At 48.6% G+C, this 11,482-nt stretch overlaps 1 protein-coding gene across 1 annotated transcript in view; it reads left to right on the top strand.

The window, feature by feature from the left end:
- Positions 1-11,482, top strand: part of TOX2 (TOX high mobility group box family member 2) — a 139,664-nt gene that overhangs the window by 39,441 nt on the left and 88,741 nt on the right. Inside the window, exon 2 of the mRNA XM_009318654.1 lies at positions 3,664-3,729. Coding sequence (XP_009316929.1) covers positions 3,664-3,729 — 66 coding nt within the window. The remainder of the gene's footprint in view (positions 1-3,663; positions 3,730-11,482) is intronic.

The following is an 11,482-nucleotide window of genomic DNA, read 5'->3' as shown; positions in this document are numbered from 1 at the left end:
CAAGGTCAGGTTGGACGGGGCTCTGAGCAACCTGATCTAGTTGAAGATGTCCCTGTCCATGGCAGGGGGGTTGGACTAGATGATCTTTAGAGGTCCCTTCCAACCCAAACTATTCTATGATTCTATGATTTGGCAAAGTGGGGCTTTATGGGTCCTTTTTGAAGTAGAGGTCCCCTACTTGTGCTTATAGGCAACCATCGCTAATGTAAGTCAGTGCAAGTAACATAAAAATGTCTCAGATGAAGGAAAAGCAATTAATCACAGCTTCCCACCTCTCCCAGGTTCCCAACTTGGCGACGCAGGGTTTGCAATTCCCAGGTTTTCAAGCAAACACCATGTCTTGGACGCAAAGCGCTATGAGCAGAGAGTGATCCCAGCTCACCTCTGCTTTGTACTCATTTCATGCAGGAGAGGCTGAGAATTAGCCACAGCCACTGATTTCTTTAATAGGCTGTTTCTATTAGCCAAATTAAATAATTACAAAAGAGCAAAAGGATGATTAAGACAACTGCACAAGAGTACGTTCCTTTCAGAGTAGGACTTGAAAATGATACCCGCCGCTCCTCATGCACACATCAGTCAGTACAGGTTTGATCAATTTTTTGGGGCACAGAGGGTGATGAATGGATGCACCCAGGTCCGGAACTGCCTGGGAGGCTTGACACGCACCGGGAGCTAGACCAAAGCAAAAAGGGAGGAAGCGTTTGTAACCGAAGGGAAATATTAAAATGTCTGTTTCTGCCGTAAATCTACCTGGAATGATGGGGCTGATTGTTTTGAAGTGCATTCAGTAGCGAAACAATAATGAGAAGAGGGAGAGCACATTACTTATCTGCTCTACCTGGCTGGTGTATAAGTGGCAAACATCTAATTGAAAAAATATCCTGATGGGAGAATTTCTAATAAATTTGTTTGCACCCTCATAGCCTGGAGGAGAGGAAAAAAAATCCAATCAGCAGTGGGGAAGTTCCAAAGTTTCCATTGCATTTTGAGTCTTGATTTTCAGGCTCACTGCTCAGACTGGCAATCAGAGGCACAGTAATTTTAAAGGCAGGATTCATTACAGTTATTATGAAGGCATCAAGGGCACAAGGAAGTGTGGAGCAGAGGTAGGGGAATAGTAGAAAGCCATAAAAAAAAATACATTCTGACAAACAGCATGATATAGAGAAAGCAGAGTGCTTGTCCTGCCCTGGACCTCTCCAGTGAAAGATAACTTTTTGTTTTCTAAGTGTAGATTTCCAGGTGGCTTCTGTTTTCTGGAGAAGAGTTGTTTCAAATGGGTCTGGACTAAGGTCTAGATCTGCAAAATATGGTGCTGGAGCAGCACAAAAATGAGGCACTTGTGTGCAAGGAAATGGGATGGATGGGTGGATGGATGGATGGATGTGTATTTAAACCTCTCAGGGGGCAAAGCTTTTACTTAAGAAAGAGCTCTTCCTTTCCTGGTGTGGAAGTAAATATTTCTGCAGTGCAAATTTCTGCCTGGTTCCAGGCATGGACAGAACTATCTCCCCACTGGAATATTTTATCTCTTCAGGGCTGCTTGCTGGAAAGCTCCTGTGCGGCTCACCTGCCGCGTCTCAGTGCGGCCTCAAGATGCAGTAGCTTTTAAGCATCCCGCAGTGCCACGCAGCATGTCTGCGCAGCTGCCCTGACGCAAAGCTCTGGCACTGCAGGTCGGACCACCAGAAAGGGCCCTCCATCCAGGCAGTGCGCAGCCTCGGGGTGGCTGCTCAGGCTCCCAGATCCACCTGATGGTTTTTTGGTGGGGTGGTCCCAAGAAGAGCTTGGGAGTGGGACCTCAGGACCATAATTTTGCCTGTTCCAAAAATACTGACTCCCCAAAACCATGCTGCTGCCCGTGCTAAGTCAGAGACCGGCTTTTCCCGCAGAGCCTGGGTCCCGCTGCCGCAGGGCTGAACATCTCCACCAAACTGTGCCACCTCTTCTGCAAATTCAGCCTTCTCTGCTGGGGTTGGTCGGGTTGGCAGAGGGGATTTAGGCCATAGAGCTGATTGAGTCTCCGTGCCTAGAAGCACAGCAGCTCCAGCTGGAACCATGTTAGCAAGAGCCGGCTATGCCAGCGATCGTTTTACAGGTGGAGGGAAATTCAGTTTAAAGTGGATAGCACCCAGCTGGCTTCTGGGAGAGCTGCTTGTCCTGGCAAGCCCGCAGGGCTGCTGATGCTCGCTGCATCCCGCAGCTCCTGCCTCACTGCTGGGTTTAACGAAATCCTGCATTTGCGCAGGGATCCCCTTCCACCCTGCTGCGGCTGCTATCAGTATTAGTTAATGAGTGTCACAATACCCGCTCTAATTTTGCTGCTTTTAATTGGTTTGCTCTGCTATCCCAGAAGATAGTTTGGCAATTAGAGGGTGTCTGTGCACTCTTGACGCCGAGCAGAGCTGTGTTACCCCCGCTTGGCTTTACTAACTCTGCTGACTTTAATAGCTAATCCTGTAGCACTCTGAGAAATGGAAGTGTAATTAATAATCTACACTGAAAATCTTCACCTGGTTTTATTTAGATTTCTCTTTTTATTGTTCTTAATACGACCCATTTCTGTCAAGGCATAGCTGGTATCAGCTTCATATCGGAGAGCGAGAGGACACGCAAGGGGTGAACAATCTTCAATTCATCATCAGGCTTGTAAGGGCAAGAGGGTTGGCTCTTCCCCTTGCTAAGTAGATGGTGTCATTCACAGCTGGTACCTTCATCCTTGTCTCGGGAGTGTTTTATGGCATAGCCCATTTTATTGCCATAATTAATTTGTGAACTTAGCCTTGAGAACTGCCCCAGCCATACTTCAAGCCAGAGACAATCCTGGAGGGCTTTTTTCCTTCATTTGGAATCAGAGCAAGTGAAAAGCTCCCACTATAGCTAATTAACGAGAAGAGTTCTGCAGTTCTCCATGGGAGTTTTGTAGCCTAATAAGTGAATTAGCAGTTCAGAACCGGGTGAAGGGGGCAGGCGTGCTTGCAGGAGCCATGGGGGCACAGGCAAATGCACTGTGCTCAGGCTGCCCTGCCTCCCGCCCAGCCCCAAAGCCCTGCCATGGAGGCAGAGTCCTGGCAGAGCGGGCAGGGGAAGAGGAGATGGGGGGAAATGTGCCTTCTCACAGGCAGAGTTTGCAAACAGCAGCAAACTGTCACGATGGGGAATCAGGCTTTGCATAGAGACCCCCTCATGTATGGCCTGGAGTGACTTTCTGCATTGCTGGTGTAGGTTTGCTTTGGTGGTTAAGGAGTATGTAGGTGTCTGGAAGAGGACTGAATGGGACCTGCCTGTCTTGGAAATTCCCATCGATGGAAATTGGCTTCTTAAAGCTGATTGATCTAGTGGGAACTTTGGCAAGAACTTCATTTGTGTGATCTTTGCTGCTGGGTAGATCTGTGGTTTTGCACAGGTTTGGTTTGTTTGAACTGGAGTGATTCGTTCATTATTTTGCTGAAAAATTAACATAAATGTGCTATGTTACCATGGCCTATTGCAATAACAGTGATGTGTGTGTGCTCATACATGCTCGAAAGTTTTAAAGGACCAGCTCAGGATTTTCTTCTGGGAATCTCGGCATGAAGAGCCAGGAAAGTATTTGGGATGCACATAATCCTGAGATGCAGATGACATTTCACTAACTCTAACTTTATTTTGTCTTTCTAGTTTGATGGGGAGAACATGTACATGGGAATGAACGACAACGCCCAGGAGTTTCTATCGGCAAATCAGGTAAGCGTTGATTTGCTTGGGTGGGCAGTGTAGGTAGATTTTCTAGGGGACTTTCGGCAAAGCTTAGCACAAATTCTAGGAGCTCTCCATGCACCTGCACTCCTGGGACATCAGGAGGGTCCATGGAGGAGTTCAGAGCTGGCTGCCAACCCAGCTGCTGCCGAGGAGCAGCAGCAGATGCACTTGGTACGGGGAGAGGGATGCGCTTGCGTGCTTGTGCTGCTGTGTATCGCCAGAGCCCGGCTTAGCCATGGCTCTCCAACAAGGCATCCTTCACTCGAAATGAAGGTGCAGTTGGTGTTTCTGGATGCAGTGAGGTTTCCAAGTATTATGTGTAGTTCAGATGTCTCCTTCCCTCACGTAAAGTATTTCCTGTAGCTAAATAGATTAACAGTTAGCCGGCTTGGGGAGAAAAAGGAATCGAAGGTTTCCTGTTTTGGAGCTATAAACCCACACGTGGAGGACCAGAATAGAAGTGCTCACGTCTCACAGGTGCCTGAGCCTTCAGGGCTCTCTCTCGGCTTGGATACACATGAAACGGAAATGTCCGTTCAGTGGAGCCCTAAACATATATAAAGTTAAGCCCATGCTTAGGTCCTACGGGGAGGTGAGGACTTCAGCATGTGCTTACCTGTCTTCCTGACGAGGAGATGAGACCCATCTGCGTCCCCCTGAGATGGCCTGGCATGGCTAGAGAGTGCTGGGGACTTGGTGCGTCTTTGAGGTGCCTGATGCTGCACCCTCGGGGCGAAGCATCTCATCGCATCCCGCTGCCCGATGAGTGTAAGTTCGTCACTAACATTTTTCAGCATCCCGTTTTTAGGATGTGTTGGGCCGTTTCGTTGTGGGGCCCTGTTGACCGCAGCCACGTGCATCGTGAGCTGTGCAGGGTTATGTCATGTGAAGTTGATGTGTTGCAAAATTTGAAAGGTGGCCGTGTGATGATTTCCATCCAGCCGAAGATGCTGCCGGCTTCCTATTGCCCTGGACCTGGTGTGTGTGGCCTGGGCGAGGTTATGGTGTGCTCCTGCTGGTAAGTACCTGGTTTGGTACTTACCACAGCTTCGCTATGAATTACAAGGATAGTGAGTAGTTATGGTGTGCTCCTGCTGCTGGGGTTTGGTACTTACCGCAGCTTCGCTATGAATTACAAGGCTAGTGAGTCACCCATGGTGTATCTAACTCAGATACAAGCGGCGATTCAAATATATGCATATTAAGCTGAAAACAGGATGAAAACCTGTTGTTTACCTTCTTAGAGTGCGGCAGTGCGTTGGCTCGTTGCTCGGGAGAGTTGTTCCTGCTCTGGCTTTCGAAGACGGCACGCGAAGCCACCACCGCCGAGGTGTGGGGAGAGGGCTGTTCTCGCGTGAGAAGGGTTTCCAGAGGGTGGGGAAGGAACCGCAAACTTTGTGCTATCGAGTGATTCAGCAGAAACAAATATGTAGTCAGTCAAAAACGGTGTGTGTTGATCATTAGAGCCAGGAATTGCTAGAGGTTGAGTAAACACAGAAAGGAATGGGGTGACCCCAAGCTGCCCCGGCTGGGGGTCAGTCCTGTGCTCCCCCCTCTCCTCTCCCCTTCCCCGTGCTCTGCAGGGCTGTGCAGACTTAACGACCAACTGGTGGATGCTAACGGGGGCAGTTGTCTTAAATATTCTGCCTCTAAAAACTCCGAAGGGCCAACCATTGCACAGCCTCGTTGGGAGGGGCTGGTGGCACCGGCTCAGTGGCCAGCCGCATTCCCTGGCCATGAGGCACCTGTGGGATCAGACTGGCCTGGGGCTGAACCACGGCCAACGGGAACCATTTGTGTTTCCTCCTCGACATGGACAGAAATCGCCTCGCAGCCCCTGTCACATCCTGCTTCCCCCGCGGGTGGGCAGCTGGAGAGAAATCAGAAGTGATGCTGCTGGGTGGGGGACGGCTTGCTGCACCACGATCGAGGAGGAGGAGGGCTGACTTCCGAATAAAAATAGAGGCTGTCGTGTGATGGAGGATTCATGTACTGTTTGAACCTGGGAGAAGGATAAGCCAAACCAGCTTAGATCCCTGTAACCTGGGAAATATAAGTTTACTCTTCATTTGTTCTCTATTTGCTTGGTGACCTTTATTTTCTATTTTGAAATAGCAGTTAAGGATGAAAAGGGAGGAAGTCGTTTTCTCTTGGCAGAGGGTGGACAGGGGCAGGTACCCCCCATTTCAGGGATGGGTTTGTGCATGGGGCCATGCTGCTGCTTTATCTTCTGGAGCAAAAGCTCTATGGGGAGTGGGGACCAACATGGAAAATAGATGGGGAAGTTGGTCTTGTCTTGCGTCTCTAGTTCCCCTCCTTGTGCTGCTATGCTCGGGGTGGTCAGAGAGGAGCTGGGAGTTGGGACCAAGGGGTGCAAGGGCACAGGGCGGCACCCAGGGCTCTGCTGGGATGGGTGCCCCCATGGGATGCTGCAGTGACCCCCATAACCTCGCCCAGGGCGGAAGGAGGGGAGCGGGGAGGAAGGGCGAGCATCACGGTTCATGCCCTGCAAGGACGTTAGTGGTGGTTCACACCCAGCATGAGCTTTGGCCGAGGAAGACGGGGAGCAGCCTTCCTCCCTCGCCCTCATTAGTTCGTCCTCTCCCTTTATTTACCTGCACATCAGCGCTTGTTTACCAGAGAGCTCTTTATAGCACTGGTCATGACTTCATTACTAATAACACAACTCTTCTATTTAAATGGGTGTTCCAGATGTTTTTTATTGTTTGCTAAACCTGTTGCAACCTGACCGAGTACATTAAACAGCAGGAGCACAGTTTCACAATCCCGCTTGAGAGGCTGCTAAATCACCGGCCCCCGAGACACCTGCACAGCACACGCGGGATATCGCTCAGCCCTTGGGATCCTTGGGGACAAAGACAAAGCATACACACTAATTACTGAAGCCATCACACTGTAATAGATGGGCCTGGTGGGTTGGGGTTTTTTCCCCATTTTTGTCTTAAACTGGTTGCATGGGGCACCATTAGGCATCTGCAGCTCTCGGCAGCTGACACAGCTTCACGTTGAGCCCAGCTCGGGTGCAGGGGCTGGGATATCCAGCATTAACGGTGGGAACTCTCAGCCTTCACATTGCCTGTTTAAGGCATGCTTGCTTATTTACCCCAGTTTTGTGCTACACAGTGAGCCCCCCTGCTTCCAGCACGCTTGTGATGGCCTGGGGTGAGACTGTCACGATGAAATCCCCTGGAGCCGTGCAAGGGCTTCCAGCCCCTCTGTGCTTCAAGGTGGGTGGGAAGGGCTGGGAGAGCAAGAAATTCATCTGTGTATGTGTCCTCGTTTTAGCTGGAAAATTTTTAGGGGTCCACAGATGGAAGAAGTTTGATAGTCTTTGTTATAGGAAATTCCTTGCAATTTTTCTTTCAAAATATCTAGGAGTTAGGTGGAAGGCAGAATTCAGTTTATCACCTCTCCCCCCACCCTGGTTTAAACCCAGGGGGGTTTAAATGGCTCCTGCCTCTCAGTGCAATGCCTTACACTTTCTGCCTAGAGATCCAACAACTGCTTAAGCTCTTGAGTCATCCTTTCCCATCACACAGATAAGATTATTCTCATTTTACAGCTGGAGCTACAGAGAAGGTGCGCTTAGGGCAGCTCCTGTGCTGAGCAGTCCTTGGACAGCATCGTGATCCTGCAAGCACCCTGACATCAGCCTTATCTCACCCCCTTGTACGGTTTTTGATCCTAAGGAGCTTCTGCAGTATCTCATGGCAAGAGCACGGTAAAGCCAGGACTGGGGTCCGCTTCCCTCTCCTTCATCACTCCCTACCCTGCAGAGCTGCTGACTCGCAAGGGGAAGAAGAAAAAAAATACCCCCAGACCCCCCAAACAAAACGCCATCAAAACCATCCAAAAGGCAGCTGATCTGCTCCCTCCCTTCATCTTACTGGCAGCTATCGGCTGCATTTCTTGTCAACCCAAAAAGGGTTCATCTCAGCTGAGAACGAAATGCAGAAATACAGGAGCCTAAAACATAATGAGAGTGCTGACAGATCCAGACTCACGCTGGCACAGCCAGCTTGGGGAAAATAATTCCTCTTGTTCTATCGAATAGGAGGGACATTTGACCCCAGAAGTGAGTCAAATGTAAAATGTAATTCAACCCCCAACAGGGGCCAGAGTATAAATGCAACTTGACATCTGATCAAACCATCGCGGACATTTGACCCCCGAGACGAGTGAGATATCTGTTTTGTCTCATGAAGTCGGCAGAGCATCATTCCTCACCCCTGCCAATTTTCTTTCTTTCATTCCCCCCCCCTCCCCAAACAAAGACAAGGAATTAAGTAATGCAAAAATCCCAAGGAACGGACAGATTACCAACCATGCGAGGTACCCTGAAAGATGAGTAAAAATGCAGTGGTGCTGTTAAAAGAAATAAAGACACTTGCAAAATCAGTAAGAGAAGGCATTTATTAAGGCCTTTGTGATGGGGAGAGTAACCCCAGGAAAGGCAAAGGTTGGGAAATTCCTCATGTAGGAATGAGGTTAGTTTTGTTTGGCATCAAGACTTTTGCACTTTCAGGAAGAGTCCACAGGTGCTTGATAAACATGAATTAACTGTGCCTGGGAATACCCTGCAAGAAGGTATCGTTGTCCCACGTTATGGGTGAATAAATGCAGGAAATACCTTGCTTGGGGGGCTGAGGATGATATGATGTTCGGGCAGGGTGTGGGAACAGCCGGGCCCTGGCATCGTTTTGGGAACAGTTGTCCCTCGGCTTGTTGGGAGCAAGGATGCGACTCCGTGCCCAGTCTATGGGAGGACATTATGGAAAGCCTTAGGGGAGTGATTGCCACATTTCTCCTCTCTCTATCGCACGTCTCTGACTGCTGGCAGGGCAGCGAGCAGCTTCGAAGGAGGAGAGGGCTGATTACTTACCACTGGGCATTTTTGATCCTGCACTCTGCCTAATCCCAGGAGCTTTCAGTGCTTGGCTTATTCCAGCTGAGCAACATGCCTGTTTCTGTACCAACAAGTTAATTTGTGTGACTCCTTGTGCAAATGCTGTTATACATCAGTATAGTTTATTCAGGCCAGGGAGATGCATCGGCATAAGCAACTCTGCTTTTTTAACTGAGAGCACAGATAGGACCCCACTGCTTTAACTGTGAGTGTTGAAAATATGATGGTTAAATTGACAGAAAGTTATTTGCACACTATTTCCTCCTCCTAATGCTATTCTTACAAGATGCTCTTGCTGACACACTCATGCTGCCCATCTGTGTATCAGAAACGTCAGGTCTTGGCTGCCAGGAACCGCATGTGTCCTGTGGACATGCGTGGGGCCTGAAGGTTTGCACACCAGCATTGAAAAAGCATGATTTCACCCAACCCTGGTGAGACACCTGATGTCGATGACCCTGCAGAGCAGCAAAGAGGGCTTTGGTTTGGGCTGTGTGCATTAGGGTGAGACTGGGTAACTCATGGGTGGAGCTGCTTACATTTATACTGCTGAGAAAGTAGTTCCGTGGGCATAGATGTGTTTGTGCGTGGCAGCATGTGCATAAAATAGAAGGTGGGTTTTCCTCTTGCCGTGTGCATCGGCAGGAGCTCAGCTGAGTGCGAGGGTTATACCGATGCACCAAGGGAAATGGAGTTGAGAGAGATTATATTTGTCATGTGCACACACACATATACAGCATCTGTCTGAAATGTGTCTCTATATAAACGTTAGTGTGGGGTTATACATGCCTGCCCCTTTCTGCATGCATGAAATCCATCTGCGTATGTATCTGTGTGCTTGGATGTGTATAAATCAAGATTTATCTACTGTGTCTATTGCCCTTTATCTGTTTATCTCCATACATCTTCAAGCTCGGGTCTGTATTAGCCATAATAGATACAGTAAGTCGCTGATCTGGTGGGTCAAATGGTCAGGGCTCTTTGATCAGCCGTCAGGATACATTACCACCAGGGCCTCCGGTGGGGCTTGAATTACAACTTACATTTGACTCATTTCTGGGGTCAAAACGTCCCTCTTATTTGATCGAATGACAGAAATTGTATAATTTGTATATATCCCTGAGCCATATGTGCTCTGAGTGCCACTCTAATGTGTTTTATAAAGGCACAGCTGTCTTGGTGACTTATTTAAAATGGGATTTTGAAGTAGTGTTCTTGCCATTTAATGTCCTCATTCAGGGTTACACAAGGTTTATCAAATAATAAATAACATTTAGAACATTCATTTTAGCATAACAATGGGCTTGCTAGTTATAAGGAACTGGACAGTACAATAAAGCTGTGTTTGGTAAATAAGCAAGAATGGAAAGCAAGCAATAGCATAATTAGAAATTAATGACGGTGCAGGAAGCTATGGATACTTTCCTCACATTGTGCTAATGCTCCAGACTAGACAGAGCTCATCTTGGCAGCCTCTGCTGTAAAATATGCCATCAAACCTTGTCATAATACTGGCAGACGTGTTGTCCTCCCACCTCCTGGGCCTCCCACCAATCTCGACTGAATTGCAGCAAAATGTCAACAGTTGATAAAATAAACCTGGGTCTGGGGCAGATCCCTGCAGGGAGAGTGCGGGGGGTCCCCTTCCCCGCTGGGGGCTGCGGAGCCAGAACGCAGTGACTGCACAGTCATGAAGTGGCCATGGAGCCCCAGGCAGCGTGAGGACAATTAGGTGCTGGTAACGAAGACACAGGTCATCCTCCCCTTGTTCTTGTGCCTTCCTCCCTAGTAGGAAGCTGTAAAACAGGACCAGTGTGGACTTTGCCCCACGTGGTTTTCCCTCCATCAGTTGCTCTGGAAGAGGTGCTGTGTCACTAGCAGTGAAGCGACAGTGTGCGATTGCTTGGGCATGACGTATTCTCATGTTGGTTGGTCCCTGGCCTACAAGGATATGTGAATGTGAAGAAGTTTCCAGCAATTAGTTTGTCCCTGAAGCTCCTAAGGTGTAGCAGGTTGCTCATGGTCACCATGGCCTCTGTCTCAGACCTGGGTTTCCTCCAGAAGAAAGTCTGGAAGAAACCAGGAGACCATGCATGTGGCTGATCGATACCTTAGGGTGATCCTTCTCAAGTCTTGTCGTAGTAAAGACTGCACAGCAGAGTGGCGGAGGAAAAATTAGAGCCCACCATAAGGTTATTCTTGGTGCAATTTCCACTCAAGTCCCCTAATGAACTTTTGTGTTTCTAAGGAGTCTGATCCGTCTTTGCACGTGAAGAAACTTGTGGTTGTTTTAACTTTGAGGAGACATGTCTCGGGGTCTTCATAATCTTTTGATTCTGGCTATTGTCTGGTTTGATCTATTGATCACAGGAACAGATGATGGTCAGGGGATGGTCAGTGCTAGAGAAAATCACTGATGTAAGTAGAAGGGTTTAAAAGAGAAAGGACCCTGTCCCCCAGGCATGGAGAGCTCTGATGTTCCTGAATTTCCAGCAGTATTGTGCTCCTTGGGTTTGACTCTCTTGCCTCTGTACGGCATCCTGGTCTCTTCCAATCTGCAAATAGTTTGTATTTTTGAAGTCTGGAGTCAACCACAACAGGGGCGGAGTACGCCTTAAAGTAAAAAACTGATGACTCCTTAATCCCTTTACAATGATATATTGCAAATATTGCTGGAACATATATATAGAAGGCCCCTGGTGAAGAGAAGCGAGAGCTTTACACTGACTCGAAGTTGAAAGAGAGGATTAAACAGAGTTTGGCAGTGCAGTGGAAGCTGGGAGTGCATGCTGCAGCAGGCACCCATGCTAA

Source organism: Pygoscelis adeliae, unplaced genomic scaffold, assembly GCF_000699105.1.
Source record: "Pygoscelis adeliae isolate BGI_AS28 unplaced genomic scaffold, ASM69910v1 Scaffold72, whole genome shotgun sequence".
Taxonomy (NCBI): Eukaryota; Metazoa; Chordata; class Aves; order Sphenisciformes; family Spheniscidae; genus Pygoscelis; species Pygoscelis adeliae.
The sequence above is the reverse complement of the archived record's forward strand: the minus strand, read 5'-3'. Positions and strand labels throughout refer to the sequence as shown.